At 37.9% G+C, this 25045-nt stretch overlaps 1 protein-coding gene across 1 annotated transcript; it reads right to left on the reverse strand.

Moving 5' to 3' along the window:
- Positions 1-7300: 7300 nt before the first annotated feature.
- On the reverse strand, positions 7301-24626 carry pnpla4 (patatin-like phospholipase domain containing 4). Its single transcript, XM_048197164.1, has 7 exons — positions 24525-24626; positions 24080-24266; positions 21941-22035; positions 14451-14586; positions 11859-11924; positions 8773-8925; positions 7301-8635 (listed from the first exon to the last, which is right to left on the reverse strand). Exons 2-7 carry the CDS (start codon positions 24257-24259, stop codon positions 8504-8506), a joined length of 762 nt encoding a protein of 253 aa, XP_048053121.1. The 5' UTR covers positions 24260-24266; positions 24525-24626; the 3' UTR covers positions 7301-8503.
- Positions 24627-25045: the final 419 nt, after the last annotated feature.

Below are 25045 nucleotides of genomic sequence, written 5' to 3' on the forward strand. Positions count from 1 at the left end.
CAACTTTTTGGAAATTGAAGAATGTAAATAACTTTAAAGCTGCTGACATTTTTTTTTTTTTTTTAAACCAACAAAATAAACTTTGAGCTGCTCTAACAAATAAAGCAATATTGAAAGTGCTACAGTCATTAAATAAATTTGGTTACAGCTGAAATTACACACTGCAGCTTTGCATTATATGTATCCTTATGAAAAGGAAGTAACACACACTTTTAAAAAGAGTATGGAAATGTTTTTTTTTTTTTTTAAACAAAATTGCATGTTATTTTCAATTAAATTTAAATTTGTTATAGTTCATTTAAATACAAGTAGTTGAACTTCTGAGTGTTTGTTGACCCACTTAAGTAGGACATCTTTATATGCAATTTCATAATTACTTCTATTGCCTTAAAATATGGTTATAGTGTACTGCCGAATATACTGACAAGCATTTATGGCTAATTAAAATATACTTCAGTGGTTTTTTTTTTAAACATGCGTCATGTAATTAAATATATTTGTAATTACAGAATTGTAATAAGGCTGCAATTTAGTCAATTTAAAATATATTAACTTTAAGTATAATATTAAATAACATTACAGGTAAATTTATAATCAAGTACTTAACATGTGCTTTAGTATGTTAGTCAACACATCAAAATAAGTGTTCTTTAAAGCATGACAAAAATTATGAAAACAATAATTTAAAATGTAGTTTAGTGCAAAACTTAATGTGTCATTACAAAGTGCACTTTTTAAAAGTGTACAATTGTGGTAAATTGCACTCTCTTAAAATATACTTAAGTGGCTTTTATTTAATATTATATTAACTGAAAATACTTTTTTTTTTATATATATAAATATTATTTTTACATTTTGAAGTACACTACAAATGCACATTCAGCCTAAAACAATTAAGCACACTTTTTTCACAAAGGTAAAGATGAAGGCAGCGGCTATTTGCAGTAAGTGCAAATGGCAATAGATGCTATTTACACTAAGTGAAAATAGCATTTTTTCTAAGTGATAGATGCTTTTTACACTAAGTGCAAATAGCTGTAGATGCTATTGACAGTAAGTGAAAATAGCAATATATTCTATTTACACTAAGTGACAATAGCAGCATTTTCTTAGCGATATGCTATTTACACTAAGTGAAAATAACGATATATTCTATTTACACTATGTACAGTATCAGCTCTTTGCAATAAGAGTAAATAGTAGATGCTATCTATACTTTATATTGTCACCTCATTTGCACCTCAGTATTTTTGTACATTAACAGGATTCAATAATATAATGGTGTAAATTATTATATTTATTAAAAATATTATTTGGATGCTAGCTTATTGGGGCAATAAAAACCCTCCCTACACCTTCCCCCAACCCTATCCAATAGACGCTTTTAATATAATTAAACACTTGTTTGCAGTTTATTTACATTGAAAAAAAATTGCAAGCTCGGCTAAAGGCAGATTCGAACCCGTGTCAATCGTGTTAAAAGCCAGGTCTGCTCAATACTTCTGCGCCACTGAAGACATTGAACTCTGTGTGTCTTTTTTGAAACTTGAGTGGCCCACCCAGACATTAGTGGGCGGAGCTAGTGTAAATAGCGTTTGCCAATGAGGGACGCTATTTGCACTTAGTGTGAAATGCCTCCAAAAGAGGCATTTCCCCATTTTTTTTTTTTTTTTTTTTTTTTTTTTTAAAGACGGTTACCTCTTTACTGTTCTTTAATTCTTTACTGTTGTGTTTCAGCTACACACTGCCAATGTTTATGACTCAGGCAGCCAGATTCACTGTTTATCTGAGCAATGAAGCAGATATAATCAGCTCTGTCCTCTGTTTTGACGTTAACTGCTGTTAATTTGAGTTAGGTTTTGGCGGGGCTCCTATGTTTTTATGTGTTTTTCCTGTAACCACTTTCAGCCTCTGGCAATTTAGTCCAAAATTATCATTAACGTGACATTGCCTGACAAGGCCAATCCCCATGTGGACCATAAAGAGTCGCCTTATTCACTGCGCTTGGCACCAAACAACCTTTACCGCACATTTTAGGTATGTTGTTGTGACACAAGACCACAGATATACAGACATTAGAAGAATATGAATGAGGAAAAATAGGTAAAATGATGCTTAATGCAAGGTGACAGATGTAATACCAGACTGGGTTTGACTTTCACAGTAGTGCAGAATAAAAATCTTGAAACAGCTACATTTGAAACCTTGGTGAGGCCTGTAGACATGAAAAAGCCCATATGCTAAGTAAATATGTATTAATGGAGAGATTTTTAGAATAACATTGTCTGGTATGGACTCTAAGCTTGTTTTAACAATAGATTCTTGTGACAGTTGGCAGTTTTACTTCTTTTGATTTCTGTTTTGTCTCTCTGTCCAGATGTCTGACTCACTCTGATCGTTTCTTCTGGCAGATGTGATTCAGATTGTATTTGAGCATAAATTTGCCATCTATAAGCACACATTCTCTTTTGTATCCACTGTTTTTTTTTTCCCACACTAAAACCTGTTCCTTCCATAAACCAATTGAGATTGATGGGGATTATCACAATTTCTTTCTTTCTTTCTTTCTTTCTTAAAAGAGGTTGTCGGGGACATGTGACTGTGTCATGGCGTTGACACTATGGGAATGCGTGTGATTGATGCCTGAAGCACATGTGAAAACATGCCAATCTTGATTGGATGACGTGAGGTCAGGTGATGTAGCAAGTCAGCAAGACTTAGCAACTCTGCAAGACAAGTCAGTGCATTTAGCAAGAGGAAGGGGGACACCCATCTCAAGCTGATCTAAGCCTGATCGAGGATAAACTCCAGCACTCCAGTGGACTGGGTTCAATTAGCATTGTTCACACCATGAATCAAAGAGCTGCCATTTTAGGGCATGCAATTTGAATTAAATACTTTTGAATGAAAAGCTCTGGGACTCAGAATCATCTCAACAATCTGTTGAGAGACTGGAATCTATGAGCTGACCCAAAGTTTCCAGATCTTCAACCGGCAGTGATAGATCAAACCATGCACTTGAGACAGGAGGTTTCTCCAGATAGGAACCTCCCAGGGAGTGCCGTCCTGGAGAGACACTAGATGCTAGAACCAAACTGGACTTGGTCTTGACAAACCCTCACTAGAACTCCCAGGAGCAGTGCTGTCAGAGCAAAAGTGTACAGACAAAGCTTTGGCCACATCTGTACCATGGCATCCAGCTCGAAAGGAGCTGGAGGTGTGAAGGTGAACCAGAGGAGACAGTGGGTCGACTCCTCTGCCTGCTCTCAGATTTGCATGCCCTAGAACTGGCAGGGAACAACAGAACACATTAGGTTGGGGATTCATTGAGAGGGGATGCCCATGATTGTCTCCGATCCCACTCTGACTTCTGAATTGTGATGCAGCCTGAATCATAATCTTACAGCGTTCGTTTGTTGGCCAGAGGAGAAGCCTGGTTTCTCCCAAGATTTTTTACTCCATTCTCTCACCTGAAGGAGTTTGGGTTCCTTGCCGCTGTCACATTTAAGGGTGTAACGGTACATGTATTCATTCCGAACCGTCATGGTACGGACCTCACAGTTCGGTTCATGCAGTTAGACGCGGAAAGATGTCAGTAAAACAACACTGAAAGCCATTCAGTGTCAACAGCTTGTTAGTTTGCTAACTGTATATGCACTATATTAGCCTATATATTAATTATATTTTACTTAACTTGTTTTCATGACAGATTTATTTAGGCCTTACATTAAAGTACACATGAAATCAAAATTGACCTTATTTATTTTGTTAGCTCAAATTGCTAGTTTTGTGGTGAGCAATTCATCCGTGCAAGTCAATCCACACAAAAAAATTGTTTGGCTTCATAATATTTACTCAAAATCTGAAAATGCTCCTCCCCTCTGCAACGGTGCCCCTTCTCTGATAACGTCAGTTTGACGGCTTGGGTTGAAATCGCTTAAACCACTCCCCTGCAACTGTTGGTCTGCTATGAGCGAGAGATGGAGAGGAGGAGCGCTAAAGTAAAACCCTGCCCTCTATTCAATATTCCGTTTCACTAGGAAATACGTCACAGCACTGGAGAAAAGTTGTTTGCAACTTCCAGTTCACGCTGACTTTAACAGGTTATGACAGCCACTGTGTAAATTATTATATTTCAACAACGAATTGGAGAAACAGAAGTTAATGCAAAAACTGCCTATTTTACATGTTTACAATAAATAATAATAAAAAATTTGTGTTGATGATTATATCTAAAAATAAATAGCAACTGAATTTTAATAATTTGGGCTCTGTTGTTAATTGTAACCTTTATTATAGTAATGTGCAAGGCTCCCTAATAGTTTACAGCATTAACAGAGAGAGATTTTTTTTATCCTTAAGAAAATTTTAATCTTAATTGAGTACATTTAAAGACAGGGGTGTAACGACTGACGGTTCAGTACGTACCTCGGTTTTGAAGTCACGGTACTGGGGAAGAGACAGCCTGGTTTTCTCCAGGGGGCAAACTGCCATAACCTTTAATCAAGTTGAGTGTTCCGATAGTGTTGAGTGTTCCAATGCAAATGCAGTCAGTAAATTAACCAGACAAGATGTTACACAGATGTTGCACAACTCCTAACTGCACAGTTTTGCTGGCCAATACAGGTGCTGGTCATATAATTAGAATATCATTAAAAAGTTGATTTATTTCACTAATTCCATTCAAAAAGTTAAACTTGTATATTATATTCATTCATTACACACAGACTGATATATTTCAAATGTTTATTTCTTTTAATTTTGATGATTATAACTGACAACTAAGGAAAATCCCAAATTCAGTATCTCAGAAAATTAGAATATTACTTAAGACCAATACAAAGAAAGGATTTTTAGAAATCTTGGCCAACTGAAAAGTATGAACATGAAAAGTATGAGCATGTACAGAACTCAATACTTAGTTGGGGCTCCTTTTGCCTGAATTACTGCAGCAATGCGGCGTGGCATGGAGTCGATCAGTCTGTGGCACTGCTCCGTGTTATGAGAGCCCAGGTTGCTCTGATAGTGGCCTTCAGCTCTTCTGCATTGTTGGGTCTGGCATATTGCATCTTCCTCTTCACAATACCCCATAGATTTTCTATGGGGTTAAGGTCAGGCGAGTTTGTTGGCCAATTAAGAACAGGGATACCATGGTCCTTAAACCAGGTACTGGTAGCTTTGGCACTGTGTGCAGGTGCCAAGTCCTGTTGGAAAATGAAATCTGCATCTCCATAAAGTTGGTCAGCAGCAGGAAGCATGAAGTGCTCTAAAACTTCCTGGTATACAGCTGCGTTGACCTTAGACCTCAGAAAACACAGTGGACCAGCACCAGCAGATGACATGGCACCCCAAACCATCACTGACTGTGGAAACTTTACACTGATTGTGTGCCTCTCCTCTCTTCCTCCAGACTCTGGGACCCTGATTTCCAAAGGAAATGCAAAATTTACTTTCATCAGAGAACATGACTTTGGACCACTCAGCAGCAGTCCAGTCCTTTTTGTCTTTAGATGCTTCTGACGCTGCCTGTTGTTCAAGAGTGGCTTGACTCGACATCGATGGAATGCGACAGCTGAAACCCATGTCTTGCATACGTCTGTGCGTAGTGGTTCTTGAAGCACTGACTCCAGCTGCAGTCCACTCTTTGTGAATCTCCCCCACATTTTTGAATGGGTTTTGTTTCACAATCCTCTCCAGGGTGTGGTTATCCCTATTGCTTGTACACTTTTTTCTACCACATCTTTTCCTTCCCTTCGCCTCTCTATTAATGTGCTTGGACACAGAGCTCTGTGAACAGCCAGCCTCTTTACAATGACCTTTTGTGTCTTGCCCTCCTTGTGCAAGGTGTCAGTGGTCGTCTTTTGGACAACTGTAAAGTCAGCAGTCTTCCCCATGATTGTGTAGCCTACAGAACTAGACTGAGAGACCATTTAAAGGCCTTTGCAGGTGTTTTGAGTTAATTAGCTGATTAGAGTGTGGCACCAGGTGTCTTCAATATTGAACCTTTTCACAATATTCTAATTTTCTGAGATACTGAATTTGGGATTTTCCTTAGTTGTCAGTTATAATCATCAAACTTAAAAGAAATAAACATTTGAAATATGTCAGTCTGTGTAATGAATGAATATAATATACAAGTTTCACTTTTTGAATGGAATTAGTGAAATAAATCAACTTTTTGATGATATTCTAATTATATGACCAGCACCTGTATGATGAGCGATATCACACAAACGCAAACAGACAAGTGGCTTCCTGAAGACAAATAAGCTGGGGATTCCCTTTTATTGTCTTGCTGAGGTGCTATGCTACGTCACTTGACCTCATGTCAGCCAATAAAGATTGGCGTGTGTTCACACATGCTTCCGACACTGGTCACTCAGAAACGTCCCCATAGCGTCAACGCCATGACGCAGCATTTCCATTTCCATTCGAAAGGAAACTAGTCCACTTTCAGAGACACTTTGTTTATAAATGTGCTTTTGCAAAACTATTATAACTCAAAATTTCAAGGATTTTTTTTTATTTTTTTTTTATAAAAACAGAAAAAAAGAAGAGTTGCCGGAAGCCATGTATTATGGCTTGTGGTTTATGTTTAGCTTTTTACTTCTGCCATCTTCAAAATTCATAAAAGATGTGTTAATTTGTGAAGATTATCAAGATGAAAAAAAATGTGTAAGAATCAAACTTTTGTTAGTTGCAAATGATGCACATGCACAGAACGGTGATTTTTCCAACCATACTTCAATATGGAACATTGTGATTTGAACCAAATGCGTCGGCGATACATGTTGACGAGTTAACCATTCCAATTTTGAATGTATGATTCATTTTTCTCCTAATAACATTCTTATTAACCAACCAAATAGTGCATCTTGAGTCAACATGTAAAATTGATTGATGAAAGATACAGATTTTTACAAGGTTAAATGAATGTCTTGGGTACTCTGTACTACAAACAGCACTTATATATTCTAGCTCATGTTTCACCACTTTAATATTTTTGAATTGTCCAGCATCTTTCCTATTGCCTGTTTGATGTTATCAAATGTTGGCTTGTCATAAAAAAAAAAAAAAAAAGCTCTTTTAATTACATTAATCTTCTTATGCTTTCAGTACTTGCCATTAATGTCAATCATAAAACATCATGGTTAAAAAAAAAATCTCAGAGCTTAACAATGCAAATGAATACATACTTGATGTATCAGTAAATAATGCAAATATAATTAAAGCAGCCATTCAAAGACACGTCCCACAAGAGTTAAATTGCACAAATGAATTCACACACACTTAGACAAAGTGCAATGCAATTCCACATTATTTAATATAACTTTAATTTTACATTCATTTAAATAATACTTTCATTTAAACAATCATTCACTCTATTGATTAGTTCAAAAATGCTGGTTCAGAACTGAAGGCATAATATATGGGGGTCTAATGAACTTTGCGTTTATTAAAAAAAATATTCTTACTGTATATCTGTTTAAATCGTTGAACATGACATCACATATGAGATATGAGACTGTTTCTGTGATTTTTCATAAGATTTGCCTGCTGTAATGTCCCATGCTGCCACGGAGCTATACACTGAATAATCCATTTTTATCAAGCTAATGGTGCTCAGCTTATAACATTCCTCTTGCTTCTAATGCAGACCAATTACAGCTGATGTATTTTCACATAAGCAGTTCTTATCTTTTTCTTTTGACAACTCTAACTGCTCTAAATCAATAAGTCAATAAAATTGCTATTTAATTGCACAAATTTACTGTTTATTCCATATGATTTGATAACTCGCATGAGCAGTTTATGCAGTAGGGTGTGTGTGCCAGCTCTCTGTTTCTCTCTGCCACCAGATCACAAATACCCACAAGCCTTTGCTAATCCCCAAACCTTCCCCAGGGAGCCGTTATTCTCACAGACAGAAAAATGATCATAACACTCTTGTGGAATCAAGTGCAAGTAAACCGATAGTTCTGAGAGGTGAGGAGACTCATGGAGTTCAAACAACCTCTCCTGTGGCTTTACTTCAAAGGCTTGTTCTCCATGGTTGTCCTCAAGGACCTACAAAAAAGCTGCATTGATATGTGCAGCAAGTGAAGGCAAAAGGGTGACTTGTTAGTCTTGGGATTGACTGAGGTTTTAAAAGCCATTATGAACAGATTCCAACAAAAGGAGTTTCAGAAATATTTAAAAACTTCATTGAGTAATTCTTAAAGAACACTGTGTTTTAAGTGCCCTTGTGGTTCTTTACCGAGAGCAGTAGTTGTCATTGCAAGCTGTGCAATAGAAAATGACTTTTTATGATCATTCAGCCTCCTGAAATACATGATGCATTTTACTGTGTTTTTCATCTTGAGAATGAAAGTTGATTATTACACTGAACATAATATTGCATGCCACAAATGAACTGCTATGAGGAAAATTGTCAAAAATTGGTGTCAATATGCTACATTTTAGACATTGAATGTGTTGAAAGATCTAGAAATGAGAAAATCAGTTATTGCAGCCATCCATCTTTCTTTAAAAAGTGAACAGCATCCTGGTACCCCTCTTGGTCCAGTGCCTTGAGCCTGGGTAATGAGGGAGGAAACAGGGCCTGGTTCAGCCTTATAATGTTGTCCTTTGAGAGCTAAGGGTGGAAAACGGTTGAAATTGACATAATAGTTTGGAAGGAGATTTATATTTTAAAATACAAAATTTTACAAAGTTACTGCACAACTATAAACTAAAAGTAATAAGTAAGGCTTATTAATGCTAACAACTTACCACAACTCTCATGTTGGCCAATCTGAAGTGAAGCTTACTTATGCCCTTATGTGTTGGGGAAATATCCTGAGGGCCGCTAAATGGTGACACTGTTATTGTGCGCCCAACAGGAAGAATGGGAAGACAGTCTGAGATTCCGCCATCTATCCATTTCTGAGGAAATAAACATTCTTAAATAACATATATGCTCTTATGCTCACCAAGGCTGCATTTATTTGATCAAAATACAAATAAATAATAACAGTATGTGCAATATTATTACAATTTAAAATGTTCTATTTTAATACATTTTAACATGTAATTTATTATTGTGATGGCAGAGCTGAATTTTCAACATCATTACTTCAGTCTTCAGTATCACATGACTCTTCAGAAATCATTCTAATCAGATGATTTGGTCCTCAAGTAACATTTCTTCTTATTATCAATGTATAATTGTGCTGCTTAATATTATTTTGTGCAAACCATGATACATTTTTATTTTTTTCTGATAAATAGAAAATTCTAAACAGCCTTTATTTGAAATAGAAATCTTTTGTAACATTATATAAATGTTTTACGGTCCCTTTTGATCAATTATTTTATTTATAATTAATTGAACAAAATGCTTATTAGCAAATCAATCACACTGTACATCAATATGCCCAGAAAATAATAATTCAAGACATTGGGTCTCATTCACCAAGCACAAATTTGTGCGTGAAATGTGCGTAGGAACGATTTTAATAAATCACGATTCACCAAAAATGTTGTACTAAAAATCATTCTAAATTTATGACAAAATATACGAACTGAAAGCACTTGTATGCAAAAAAAACAAAACAAAACACTTATTCTGTACGACCTTATAATCGTGTTAAGAAGTTATATAAATATGAAATTTCATCCTAACAAGACTATAATTATATTAAAATGTTACATTAATTGTATTATAATTCATATATAGAATTACATAATAAAATTATTAAATAATACAATTTAATCTTAAATACATTTCATCATATACAGTGATTATGTTCAGCTGCGAAGTTTCTCTGAATAACGCAGATATATACGCGTATGTACATCTGGCTTATGAGAGGTCTGTAATTGGGTCTGTATGAAAGGTGTTTATTGTGAGAACTGGTGAGAATGGCACGCTTGGCATTGCTCGAGGATCAGGCGTGAGCGCGTCTTTAAACAGCGGCATGTCTAACGAGAGTGACGTAAGCCTGTTAGGATAGTGTGCGTGGAAAGCCCTTATATGGACATAGTTTGGGCGTGTTTTATGCAAATGACTAACCTTGTGCACACGGCCGCTCATTTAGAATACTCCAAATTCACTAAAATAAGAACGAGGTTAAGAACAAATTCTTGTGCATACGCAAGTGTTGTGAATTAGGTTTTTTAAGAGATTTTTTGTGAGAAGTTCTCCTGTGCGTACAAATACTAAATAATCCACGCAATTATTAGTGAATGAGACCCAATACATTTTTGTCAGATGAGCAAATAAAAATGGCTTTAGTAGTCTATATTTCTATTTCATTAAACAGAAGACTCAGTGGCCATCAACCTTCAGTAATTAATTTTACAAAGAATTTATCTGTCTGAGATAAACTTAGAAAAAGCACAATATATATTTTGTAGATATGAAGCTAAAGGAATGATAGGGATGAACAGCAGAGATGCACAAGGATGTGCACATTTGTGTATGTGGTAATAGAATGGCCCATGTAGCTTTTATTACAGTATTTATTTAATAAGTTCAAAACAATTGCAGGTTAATTGGTTTTCAAAAGCATATTCTTTGTACAAATTGCCATTGGCTAACATTATGAATTTTAATGGACAGATATTTAACTCTTTCTAAATGCATGATTTTTTAAAAAAAAAATTTTTTATGAAGCAAAATTGGAATGATTGCGTTCTTTTTAACCTTTCTGATTTAATAATCCATGCAACAAAGTTAAAGGTGTTTACATTGTTTAAACTGTACTAAATTAACATGTTAAAGGTGCTAAAGAGGTTCTTTTTGTCGACTGAGTTTTTGAAATGAGCGCATGGGTAAGAACAACCCCCCTCCTTCACAGCTCATTTAGAGGGAACGCCTCCCAAAACTCGTGCACGAGTATCGGAACACGAGTGTTTACCACCGGCATTCGCTGTGTTATTAAGCCGGGCACACATTTAACGACTAGCTAAAACATTCTGACTATGCTCAACATACAGCGATTGTTTCCTGCTCCTGAAGCAGATTTATATACTTTCACATGGAATTTGAACACCGACTGTAATCGCAGACTGAAAGCAACTGGCTCTGACTGGACGCGTTTGAGCGCGATCAGTCATAAGTATCAATTTACATTCATAATCGGCCTTACAATCGTTAAGTGTGTGCGCGACTTAAAGCTGTGGATTCATTATGTCGGACTCACCTCAGGTAACTCATAATCTGCAGTTGTTACTCCTGTCTCCTGACAAAAACATTGCATGCAGCGCCTGTGGAGTGTGGAAAGTTACTGGAGCGCGCAGCCGCGCGTCTCTCACATGGATCGTCATGGCAGTGATTGACAAGCCAGAGGGCCAATCCACGCACGTCTCTCACAATGGCAGTGATTGACAAGCCAGAGGGCCAATCGTTTACACGATGATCGCGTAAACGATTGGCTGATGTTTTTAAGGCCCTACCTCGTGCACAGATGATATATATTAATATTATTACTTTCAGTGTGCCTAATAAATAGTCTTTTATCAGTTAGTAAAGACAGTTTCATGTAATATTGCAAAAATGTATAAAACAAAACATCCTCTTTAGCACCTTTAAATCAAAAGCAATGCAAAACATTAATATACAATTTCTGTAAGCCATTTCAAAGATATGCATTTCTGTAGTGTGTAAGTTTTCATTATGTTAATATACAGTAATACAACTTGGCTGAAAATACCACAGCATTTGGCTATTATAGTTTTATCAGACCTCTGTCAGTGGAAGGGGCAAGTAGAAGAGTTGGTTTGCAAATTTATCTAAATGAATCCGAACAGCAGCTCTCAGCAGAGCCACAGACAGTACTGGAGCCAAGAGAGCTGGTCATATAAGACACCATTACCTGCCCTTGGAACTCCACTGGCTTCATTCCAGCGTAGACAGGCAGAAAGCAGCTGGCCAAGAGCACCTTTAAAAACAATACAGTTATAATACATCAGTACAATGGACAGACCGAGGACTACAAGGTTATAAGGGTAAAAGATTTGTAACAGTGCCTGTGGTAAAGAAAAGAAAAAAAATTAATGATTTTCTTACATGTTGAATAAAGGTCTGTGTACAATACTGTTGTCAAAAGTACCGATCGCGATACCAAGTCGGAATTTAAATTTTAAAAATGCAACGCTTTGAGCGCTGTTGAGCGGATTCATAAACACCTCTGATTGGCCTTTTGTGTTCACACGCTCATCAGATATGTCTGTGATTGGCTACAGTGATCAATGCATGCGGGCGTTTGAAAGCACACGGAAGTGTTTTGAATTTAAAAAAGCATTTTGAAAGCAGGAGTGTTTGAAAGCAGGTGTCTATCAGATAAATTTTTGTACCACCTTTGCTACAGTATTCTGACTGATAAGTAAAGCTTTGCTGATCTTCTTGTAGCCTTCACCTTTCTGGTTTAAAGAAATTATTTTCTTTACACCAGAAAGGTGTAATTATTTTCTTTCTTTTGTGTTTCAAGACTTCATTGAAACACAAATTAAGATATTTTTAATAAAATCTGAGGTTTTTTTTATTTTTTATCTCCCCTGGAAAACAACAAAATCACCACAGTCAAGGTCCATAAGCATCAAGCATCAAAAAAATCAAGCATCATAAAAATTACAATTCAACAGAATATGCTTAATAGTCAAAGGAACTTTACATCAAAGACATAAAGGAGGAACTTCGCCTATTAATAAAAACCCATGGGTAAGTCTTAAGTGCCCCAGTCTACACCTAGTGAAGACAACTTGATCATGTCTTGATTTGAAATTATAGAAGGTACTTCTTTTTATACTAGGGTTTATTTCATACAGCTTATTATTTTTATTTTCATCCCATTCTTCCAGAGAAGTAGTAAAGACAGTTAAAATAGTCAACGTGACTACAGTGGTTTAACTTTAATGTTATGAAGTGACAAGAATACTTTTTGTGATCAAAAACAAAAAAAAAACAATATTCAACATTTTTTCCAATTCCCTGTCAGTCTCCTACGCAGTTGACACAGCACAGAGCTTCTGTGTTTACGTCTGAACTCCAGCTCAGTATTGGCCGACGCTGTTCAGCATGACGCATGTGTGTGATGCGGACGCAGGAGCTGGCCAATACAGAGTCAGTGTTCTGATGTAGAATACAGAAGTTCTGCAATGTGTTTTCAATGTAAGGCCCCATCCGCATGGAGACGCGTTTTTGTGAATACGCACAAATTTTGTATCGGATAGGCATTTCGTCCACACGGATCCGGATTTCGGAAGGTGAAACCGCTATTTTTTGAAACCGGGTCCCAGAGTGGATAAATCTGAAAACGCCATGTTTTCGTGTGGACAGCCTATCCGTATATTTTGTGAAACGATGATGTCATCACCCCATGTGTCGACCCTAGTCAGCTGCCGCTAACAGCACAAAACAGCAACAACAACAACAATAGCAGACTCTAGATGCTTGTGATGCTGCAGAAGCTACTAAGCCAAAATAAAGCATTATTTCTAAACTTTACTATAGTTTGTATACAGCGTGCAAGGTTTATGCGCATGCTCCAAGTCTTATTCGCTGTTTTAAGTTTATCTCTGTGGCAGAATTACAGCATAGTTTTGAGTCGTTACAGTGGTTTTGTGTGGACGCAGATATTTCTTGAGATGAGGAAAAACTTCTTGAGCTAAGGCTACGTGTGGACGTACAGTAGCCTAAACTGCATAGGAGAATGACAGGGTATAAAGGAAATTGTTGAATAAAGTCTATTTTTGTTCTTCTTTTGCACACAAAAAGTATTCTTGTCACTTCACAACATAAGGCTGAACCACTGTAGTCACGTTGACTATTTTTTGACAATGTCTTTACTACTTTTCTGGACCTTGAATGTGGTGATTTCGTTGCTTTCTATGGGAGATAAAAAAAAACTCTTGGATTTCATCAAAAATATCTTAACTTGTGTTATCTAATTAATTTAATTTACAGTTGAATGTTTTCCTCGACATCTTGTGATTTATGCTATAGTTATAATTTCATTTTGGGTGAACTAACCCTTTAATGCACCCTCAAAAAAAATTTCTTCAGGAAAAAAAAAAAAAAAAAAAAATCAACATAAATGAGGTATATTCAAGTAATGAACTGCATTTTATATATATATATATATATATATATATATATATATATATATATATATATATATATATATAATATGTATAAATTAATAGTACAAAAAAAAAAAAATAATAATTGCATCATTGATGCCAAAAAGTTTATCATTATGTTAGATGGACTACTGAAGCACCAGCGCAATTTATTTCAGATGGGAGTGGATTAATGAACTCTGCAGCAATTTTCCACAGCAGTAGCTCTGTCAAGCGATGGCACTTATGATGTGGCTAATTGAATAGGCGAGTACCCTTTGGGTTGTGGGCATCACTTGGGTAGTTGAAAGATAAATCATTTGTCCATTGACCTCAGGCTTGAATACCTTAATGAGATCTTCCCTTGAGGTGAAGCTGGACACCATTCTGTTCTTGTAGGTCTTTGAGTGTGTTATTGAAATATGGAGGCGTTCATTGGCTAACTGGTGGGCATTGGGTGGGAGAATCTCTTCGATGCCCTCCCTAGAGGAAAACCAAAGGACAGATGCTCATTTGTAGTGTTTGCATAATTAACAACCTCAGTGAAATCCATTTTTCCCTCAACATCATATCGTAATTACACAATCTGTTGGCCGAATCACTGAGGTAACGCAGGAGAAATAAGGTAAGAAAAATCCACTCAGCGTTCCATTCCAAAGATATTTCATCAAAATTAAGTCTGCTATCTGCTCCAAGCGGTGTGTCAAGATTATCAGAAGCCCTCAGAGGTTTGTGAACATCACAGATATTTTTCCTTCAACAGAAAGAGAGAAGAAAAAAAAAAAAAAAGTCCACCGTTTCATATGTCAGCAGTATCTGCGATTTCACAAGTAGCACTGAGGAGGTGACACATTTCTGCATCAGAATGGCACTATCTACAGACCACTCAAAGCTCATTCTACTGGAGCCAGGAACAGTTCTAATCAACTCCTTACATCTAAAACTGTCTTAAGAAAATTACTGCAATAAAAAAAGAAATTATCAATGGAGCTTGTGCTTCAATGCACATACTTGTTAAAAAGAGTTAAAAAAAACATTTTGTTCCCACAGTGGTCGTGGAACATTTTTACATATGTTTTGGCACCATCCTTTCATCTCAGTTTTCTGGAATGTATGTTAATTTCTAATTGTATGACCTGATTAAATTGTCTGTAGTACCCCATTCATGACTGCACCTTTTAAATGGTAATTTCTCTTTTCTCTCTAAATCAACACAGGATGCTGGTTGTCATGCAATGGAAGCACAGAAATATAAATATAAAAGTCATGTGTCCTGGCGCCAGGCCTGTTCTCATTTCATTCCAAACGCATACTATTTTTTTTCCCCTTCTGTTGAACACAAAAGGAAACATTTTAAATTATGCACTGGTTGTTGTTGTTTTTTTCCCCATGTATTTTACAATTAATGGAGGTGTGTTCCATTTGTCCCTTCAAAGTGGACTTCAGTGTATTCTCAAGAGAGATACCACTCTGAAGGTAGCATATACAATATTTAGATAAAGGTAATAGGACACACCTCTTAATTAAATTCTGTTTTTTAAACCAAACCCATTGCCAAAGGTGTATAAAGCCCCTAGCCATGCAGAATGCATTTACAAACTGATTTGAGTTGTTCTGAAGAGCTCAGTAAATTCAAGCATGGTACTGTGATAGGTGCCACCTTTGCAATAAGTCAGTTTGTGAAATTTCATTCTTGATAGGTATTCCACGTAGGTATTCAATTGTCAGTGGTATTATTGGAAAGTGGAAGCATTTAGAAACAGCAGCAAATCAGCCACAAAGCGGAAGACCAATTAAAGTCACAGGGACTATTCCAGCTGTACTGTGCCCCAGTGCACAAAGCAAGGTCCATAAAGATATGGTTGGATGAGATTGGTATGGAAGAACTTGACTGGTCCACACAGAGCCTTGACCTCAACCACATGAAAACACCTTTGGGATGAACGGAAAACAGATCGCCAGGCCTTCTTGTCCAACATCAGTGCCTGACCTCCTCACAAATGATCTACTGGATGAATGAGAAAAATTCCCACTGAAACACTCCAAAATCTTGTGGAATGCCTTCCCAGAAAAGTGGAAGCTGTTATAGCTGCAAAGGGGGGACCAACACCATTAATTTATAGCCTATGTATCAAGAATGCAATGTCGTCACAGTCCCTGTTGGTGTAATGGTCAATTGTCCCAATACTTTTTAGTCCAAATAGTGTATGTTTAGTTCGAAGGACACTGTAAACAGGAAAGGGAAAAAGGGAGTGTCGTTGTGAGACTTCTTTGGAAGTGGCAAGGGAAATTTACCCACCTGTCATTGCGCATCACTCCAGTATGGCAAGAAATCATCTCAGGTTACGTATGTAACCATAGTTCCCTGAGAACAGGGAACGAGACTCTGCGTTCGATGACGCAATGGGGAACGTCCACGTGACCCGGTGTTTCAAAACCTCACTACCAAACACTCCAATCCTATTGGCCAGCGACAGTCATATGGCGCGACCCGGAAGTATAAAGGTGCGCCTACGGAAGCAGTCAGTATCCATCGTCTTTGAGGGACTGTTCCACAGGCATCCCCAAGCATGGTAAAGAAACGCAGAGTCTTGTTCTCAGGGAACTATGGTTACATACATAACCTGAGACGTTCCCTTTCGAAGGGAACTTCTACTCTGCGTTCGATGACGCAATGGGGAACGATATACCCACGCTTCCATGCTTAGGGGAGTGCATGCCAAAGAATGGCTGAGACAAACGTCCGCACAGTTCTGATAGAAACTGTAGCAACTCCCCCTCAGATCACACGAGACTGTCAGTGACAACATTCCCTAAGGCCAACAGCCCAAGCTAAGCCTATAAGAGGCCTTCCTCACAGGAGAGAAGGACTAATAAGGCCGCTAAGAGCTTCTGAGACCAACTCTTCCGCAGACAGAGTGGTCTCTTCTAGGGAATGAGGGCAGGAAGCCGAAGGGGACCCCGACCAGCCACTAGAGGGAACAGCGTCACCCTCAATGCCACCACGGAGGCTGACCTGGTCTTATCATAAGACATGCTAAGTCTAGCCAATCCCTGTCTGAACACAGAATCTCAGAAACGCATCCTTCACAGAAGGAAACGGGTAAGAGTGACTGCAGAAGGGCAGGAGCAACTCAAACCTGTGCGTAGAGACGGGCATCCCGGAGAGCAGAACTCAGCTTGAGTGCTCTGAACCCTCATATCGAGGGGAGTGTATTCCGCTCACCTAGGATCTACTTAGTGCCTGATTAACGCACTAAGGAGGCTGTGCGCTAAACACCTGATTCCTCAGAGGAGCACAAACCAGCCTAAGGGCTGAAACTCAGGAGGAGGCCTGAATATTAGGTCACCAATGTCTACAATATTGTACTCACATACAAATATGTAGGGCAGGGATCTAGAACTTAAAGCAAGCACAACATGGCTTTAATATATGTCATTTCAATCAAGGAAATCATTCCTCCATACAGATTCTCAAACCTGTGCTAAGCCATAGAGGACTAAATAGTAGTAAAGTCCACTCAACTTGATTGTAGCATACAACAAGTGGCCTAGAGGAGAAAACATTTTCCTTATTGACATAGCGTTCTAGAACGTGGGGCCTAGCAAAAACCTGCATAACTTATCTGCCTCAACAAGATAAGGGCCTAATCCACCTGAGATAACAGAACAGGAAGTACCATGATAGTTTTACAACCTATCTGTTAACTCAACCCATGCTCCTACGTAAGTAGGGGATAGTGGGCATGCGGCCAAAAAATTCCCTCGGGAGGAGGCCAAAACTAGGAATATAAATAGAGTTATTTAGCAAATAACACTACTAGCTCTAGCCTAGCCGCTAAGCTATAGGCAAAGAGAAAACAGCAAACAAAGCCTGATTTAACATCGCTTTCAATCCCATGGGAGAGAGGAAAGCAACATACCCATAGCAAAAGATGTCAGGCGGACGATTAAAGCCGCCGACATCACATAAACTGAAGCAGTGAGTGCAACTCAAGCCATACTAAACAATAGCTGAGAAGCTTAGAAAGAACCGAACAGTGGCCATTTTGTGGCCCGCTCAGCCCTTCTAAAAACTCCTTCAGTTTTGCCCACAAAAAAAAAAAACCCTTACATATTTTACTGGTACATGTTCAGAAAAATACATTTAGGAATAGAAAAACAAGGTCAACATAGCACAGCAAAAGCTAGAAATAAGCTGAACCCTGCTCACAGGTTATTATTATACCTTTCCCATGGCTCATGGACCCACGAATCTTCCTCCTGACCGTAGTGGGAGGATAACTCAGGTTTTATGCCAAAAACCCGTTGAAAAAAAAAAGGAAAAAAATATTTATAGAATTATCTTTTACTATCAAGCTAGAAGGCGGGCCATCAGAGAAAAATTCATCATGGGCCCAACCATCTGTCCTGACTGTTCAAGGGTGTCATCTGAACATGTATCAGTCAATAAGGTCCCCGGGGAGGCCGAGGAATAGAGGCAAGGGCAGATGTAATGTGCCCCCGCCAGAGAAGAGATTGACTACCGGTGAGGTTTGTTCTGACGCCGGTTTTCAATCACCTCCCTTAGATCCTGTTTCCTATTCCTCGTATCCCGCCGCTTTTGCGACTTATTCCGAGGTGGAGGAGGCGCTCGAGCGGCGACACTGGATCGCTGGACCTGCCTCTGAGCCTCGGCTCGAGACGGTCCAGGGCCTCCCGGGTGTCTGGGCCCAGAATCGGATCTGAGCGGTATGCAGTTCTTATATGCTGCTGAGCGCGCCCTCGCCTCTCTGAACTTCCCAACAACTGTCTCAACGGAACCGCCAAAAAGTTCAAGAGACTGGGGCATCGAGGAGAAAGCCCTTTTCTTTTTCCCCTATGTCCACCATGTTCAGCCACAGATGTCTCTCCGTGGCCACCATGGCCGCCATAGATGTGCCGATCGAGGCGGCCGTCTGCTTGGTGGCCCGGAGAGCGAGATCTGTGGTGCGGTGCAGCTCAGCCACCGCATCAGGGCAGAGAGCCTGTCCCTGATCCAGATCCTTCAGTAGGTCAGCCTGGTAGGCTTGCAACACTGCCATCATGTGCAAAGTCGCGCCAGCCTGACCTTCTGCAGCGTACGCCCTGCCGTTCAAACGTGACTTCATCTTAAGGGGTTTGGACATCATCATCATCCAGGATCGTGTCCTCACTAGCCGCCGCCTGAGGCTGAAAGACAGGCACACCTCTCTCAAACTCGGCGGCAAGCTCCATCTGTGAACCCCATGAATGCAGTCTTCGCTCCGCCTCAGCGCGAGCGGGACCAGATTCACCGGGCACAGATGTTGACGCCCCTTCTCTCGAGAAGAGAGAATTTGTAAGTGGTTGTTCTGAATAAAGTGCAAAAGACACAAAAGTTACAATGCAACTATCCTGATTACGGTTACATTTATTTTCATAATGTAACAGACATAGGGCTGGACAATTATGGCCTAAAATCAAAACCTCGATTAATTGAACATTTTACCTCGATTACGATTAATGAACGATTATTTTATTTCTGATTTTTTTTTTTTTTTTTTTGCCCTCATAGTTCACTGACAAGATTTGTACTGTAAATAGCCTATGATTGACTATTAAGGTGGGATATTTTTTTTCCTGTTGAAAGAGTGATCTGACATCATAGCTCACTATCAGCAGTTATTTTATCTATGGTTTGTAACATTTCTTACAGGTTTCTGCTCGTTGTAAATCAGATAAAGATAAATTAGCACAGTACCAGTAGTGATTGCGTGTGTGAATTAGTCATACCGTCTCTCTATTAATTGTGAAGCTGTGGGTTGTAAATAGTTCCTTCAAAAGTAGAAAAAATAGATGCTATAACTTTTTTTAAGCGCGGTAGCTCGATATAATAATACACATCCGATCGTCTAATCGCTTGAATGTCCAAACCATAAAACAAATACAACTGACAAAGTCAAGACGCAAGGCTCACCGCTCGCACGGTATCACTATGTGTTGAACCGGCGTTCACCTCCGTGTTTTGCTTTTATGCCACTGACTGGACGGGGCGGAGTCACATGGCTACACACGCAGTTATGTTTTTAAGGGGGAAGTATTAACAGGATTAAAAAACCGAAATAACCGACATGGGAAAATTACGTCGGTTAGAGGTTCTGAATTTCGGTTTCGATTACTTTTCGATTAATCGTCCAGCCCTAAACAGACATTTATCATTCAGTTTAGCACTTTAAAATATGACAATTTATATTGATTAAATTAAAGGTCCGCTAGAGGTTGCCTATTCAAAACAAAGGCGTAGTTTGATGATGCCAAGTTTGAGCGAGGAATCTTGGGACACGTGGTCTTCACCTCACAGCCGGTGGAAAAGAATCGGGATAGGACTCGGGCAGAAATCATGTTCATGGATGCGATTATTAATGTTACTGTAGTATGAAGCAGAGCAGGAGCTGAACGAGGCCGCTGGAGCCATTGTTAATGAGAGACGAATGCAGCACACCAGCGGAACCTTTATCATGCCACAGTCGCCGACTCCGCTTCCACTTTTTCCAGTCATGAATATAAGGTAACACAGCGCTGGATATGACGCCACTGACAGGCGACTCCCTCACTTGTCCCGTATCCTTGGTTAAAATAGCAATTTTCTCACGATTTACAAATAGTTGGAAACATTGGGAATATTCTAAGTACTCAACTGAACAAAATATATAACACTGGCCCAGTGTTTTTTACTGCAAAAATCTTACATATTGCAGCTTTAAAACATTTATATTGATTGTAAGTACACATGTATATTAAATGAAAATATGCTAATTTATACCACATTTATTTACAGAAGGATATTATATCTCAAACACATCTATGTTTAATGACATTGCAGGGTATGAATGCATTTTGTCAAGTGAAGTGAACTTCAACAGATATCTCATTCTCAGGGAGAAGAAAGCTGTGAACACTGCATAGAGACCCTAATGATTGGAACACTGCTTGGAGCTTTCAAGCTTCAAAAGGGATGCAAAAGCACCCTACAAGTATCAAAAAAGTGATCCAATTGACTTCAGGGCTATAATCCAAGTCTTTGATAGCTTTGTGTATGAAACAACAAAAATCGTTATTTAATTCAGTGAACAATTAATAACTGCAAATGGATTATTGAGTCACTGAGATGAACTCAAGAACCAGTTCAGTGCTATTTGTGAATGAATCGTTCAAGCTAATTTTGTGTTCAAGATTGAAACATATTGAAAGGGGACAGACTCAAGCAAATGGTTAATGAATTTGACATTACTACTGTGTATGTATGTTGTGAAAAATATAGCTTCATATAAGCTATAATTATATCTACAACTTTTGATACTTTATGGTGTTTTGCATACTTTTTGATGCTCTAGTCCCCATTAATCTTAATTACACTGCAAAAACTGAACAGTACACTATTTAAAAATTCTTCTTCAATGTTCCACAGAATTAAGTCATACAATGTTTGCTAAATAAAAGCATAGCAACAGTAGCAAATAAAAGAGACTTTCAACCATTTGCAATTAACTTCAGGTTTTTAAAAAAAAATCCTTGTGACAAGGAGTTTCAGGTGCAGGGTAATTTTGATCCAGCCTCAGAACTATCTCTCGCAATATTCTAACACCATTTTGAAAGTGAATTCAATTTGAAATGAGGTGAATATAAGTTGAGTGAAAAAAAAAAAAAACAGCTGAGTAGGATATCTTACCAAGACAGCCTTTCTGATTAAAATTCTGCATGGAGGAAAAAAGGTTGCAAAAAAACCCTCTGGGGTTAATTTCAACCAAGTGATTCATTTTCGTTCGATCACAAAATGATGTCTGCAAGCCACTTTTACCTCAGTTCAAGCATGAAGTCATATCCTGGCGTCACAGCTCCAAACCTCTGACTTCTCACATTACTGGCAAACCTGTAGGTGAATTCCTTACAATGCTGTGAGAAAACACAAAGCCAGAACATATAGCTCTCAGTCAGTTATATGTGTGAGCCTTGGTGATTCAACTGTGAGAAATCTGTAGTTTCGATAGATCTGTTGGCTTGACAGGGAACACATCAATCTCTTTCAAGTTTGAACAGGTTAGTTTATTTTCCCCAGCACAATGAGGGACACTGCTGTTATGCAGTACTGTTTGAGCTCTGTAAATAAAAACAATGGATATGTCTATGTTGCAGTTTCTCAAAAGGGTACAGCAGACATTCATATATTTATACTCTAGTGAAGCTCAGACACCTAAATCTCATAAAATAGCTTAATTATTTACACAGTGAAGAACCATGCTATGGCTTTTTTATCTTAGTGATGCATGTAATTTTGTACAACAAAACATTAAAGATTTCATAAAATCTATTGCCAGTACTTCTTCATGCCATTGCTCATTGATCATTTTAGTTGCCTTCCTCGTGAAAAATAATGTCACTTCCTAGAAGGTGATTTCAGGATGTCATTAAAGGGTTAGTTCACCCAAAAATGAAACTTCTGCCATTAATTATTGTGACCCTCACATTGTTCCAAATACGTAATACTTTCAATTTAAATGCAATGCAAATCAAGATCTTTTTGATGAAATCTGAGAGCTTTCTGTCCCTCCATAGACAGCTATGCAATTGAAACGTTGACGCTTCAAAAAGGTTCATAAAGAGATAACTCTAATCCATATGCATTGAGTGGTTTAGTCCAACTTTTCTGAAGAGACTTGATCGCTTTTTATGATGAACAGATTTTTACCCACATATAAACATTGATCAGCAAACATAAACAGAAGTTAAACCGAACCTGAATGACACACACAAACAAACCTCTTCCAGACGCTCAAATTTGCTGCGTAACACACGAGAACGAACCTCGTTGGTTCTCGCACGCCAAGCAAACATGCTTGAACTTCCATTTACCACAACTAATGTGTGAGTTGATGAATGTTTACATGTGAATATAAGCCTAAATTCAATCTATTCATTATATAAAGTGATCATGTTCCTTCAGAAAATTTTGACTAAACCACTCAATACATATGGAGTAGTTTTACAATCTCTTTATGGAGCGTCAAAATTTCAATTGCGTAGGCTGTCTATGGAGGGACAGAAAGCTCTCAGATTTCATTAAAAAAAATTACTCATTTGCGTTCCGAAGATGAATGAAAGTCTTACCGGGTTGGAACAACATTGGGGTGAGTAATTAATGACAGAATTTTCATTTTTGGGTGAACTAACCCTTTAAAGGACTGGCTTTAGTTAGTTGTAGTGGGTGGAAATTCTACTTAAGGAAAAAAAACAGAACTGGCGCCGCATTCATTCCGTAAGTAGAATAGGGAAGGCGTAGGACATACAGCGTAAGCTTTTTGAAGAATATGGAGAGCGGAAACATGTGCAAGGCAATCATTTGTGTTTATAAAACACATACAGACCCTTATTCCTCATCTGGTATCGTTTAAAGCCCTTTGAAGCTGCACTGAAACTGTCATTTTGACCTTTAACTGTTTGGAGGCCATTGAAGTCCACTATAAGGAGAATAATCCTGGAATGTTTTCCTCAAAAACCTTCAATTCTTTTCGACTGAAGAAAGAAAGGCATAAACATCTTGCATGACATGGGGGTGAGTAAATTATCAGGAAAATGTTATTTGAAAGTGAACTAATCCTTTAAGGACACTGAACACAGAAAAAAAAAAAAAAAAAAAAAAAAAATAATATATTTTTGTAATAAACTGAAATCATTACCAATTAAAATATACTCAAGAAAAAAATACTCTAGAAAAAAAAAAATGTGTTTAAAATATATAAAGAAAATAAAAAAGAATGTATGTATGTAGGCTATGTATTTCATAAATGTAAATGCCTAAATGTTTTATAATACAGACAAATAGACAGCATTTTTAAATGAACGATGGCACTTAATTTTTAACACATTTTACATTATTTACTTTGATTGACCAGAATACTGTTTTAACATGTTCTTGGTTGTAGATGAATAGCAGCTTTACCTGTAGTTTATCAGGAGCAGTGATCATTATAGTGGCCGCTAAAGAACCAGCTGAAGCTCCAGCGCAGGCTTTTAAAGAGGACAGCAGCTTATCTCCGTGTCTCAGTAACGCGCCTACTACTCCGAAATGATATGCTCCTAAAAACCCAGCTCCAGAAAATGATAAATTCACCACCGTCATACCTGACCTGAAAACAGATATTTTCATTTTAAATATTATTATTGAAATTTGTGTTGTTTGGCTTAGAGAGTCCAGATAGAGATACACATTTGTGTACAGTGTATCCATATAATTTCTGCGACCAACCAACATAAGGCTAACGTTACAGTTGTTTAAAACTATCTTCAAAACTATCTTCACTATCTGTCAAATCTGATAAAAGTAAGTATCAAAAATATGAATGTAATAAATTCTCTGCCAACTTAAATCGTACAACGTCACTTACTTCACATTACTTGCTTCACAGTTTGTACTTTCAGGGGAGGAGTTTTGTTTGACAACAAAGCAAAGCGCATGTACTTCCAGCTTCCGCGTTTAGACGTTTCAAAATAAAGGTCATTCGTTAAAGGTCCCGTTCTTCGTGATCCCATGTTTCAAACTTTAGTTAGTGTGTAATGTTGTTGTTAGAGTATAAATAAAATCTGTAAAATTTTAAAGCTCAAAGTTCAATGCCAAGCGAGATATTTTATTTAACAGAAGTCGCCTACATCGAACGGCCAGTTTGGACTACATCCCTCTACTTCCTTCTTTAATGACGTCACTAAAACAGTTTTTTGACTAACCTCCGCCCACAGGAATACTCAAGAGTTGCGTTTGTAGAGTGTGTTTGTCGCCATGTCGTCGAAACGCTGTTATTTTCATCCCGCAGTCCAATCACCGAGTCTGATTCCGGCTCAAATTGAAAGGGTAAAATTAAAGACATGTTTACAATAACACTGAGCGCATGCATCTCCACGTTATGGTAAG

Source organism: Megalobrama amblycephala, linkage group LG7 (assembly GCF_018812025.1).
Source record: "Megalobrama amblycephala isolate DHTTF-2021 linkage group LG7, ASM1881202v1, whole genome shotgun sequence".
Classification (NCBI taxonomy): Eukaryota; Metazoa; Chordata; class Actinopteri; order Cypriniformes; family Xenocyprididae; genus Megalobrama; species Megalobrama amblycephala.

Excerpts from the sequence above, each read along its gene's own strand:
- pnpla4 (XM_048197164.1), bottom strand. The coding sequence starts at position 24,259 with ATGACGGTGGTGAATTTATCATTTTCTGGAGCTGGGTTTTTAGGAGCA. Across the intron at positions 8,926-11,858 it reads CAGTGGAGTTCCAAGGGCAG|AAATGGATAGATGGCGGAAT; the intron begins GTAATGGTGTCT and ends TTATTTCCTCAG. Across the intron at positions 8,636-8,772 it reads TGGCCAACATGAGAGTTGTG|CTCTCAAAGGACAACATTAT; the intron begins GTAAGTTGTTAG and ends TTCCACCCTTAG.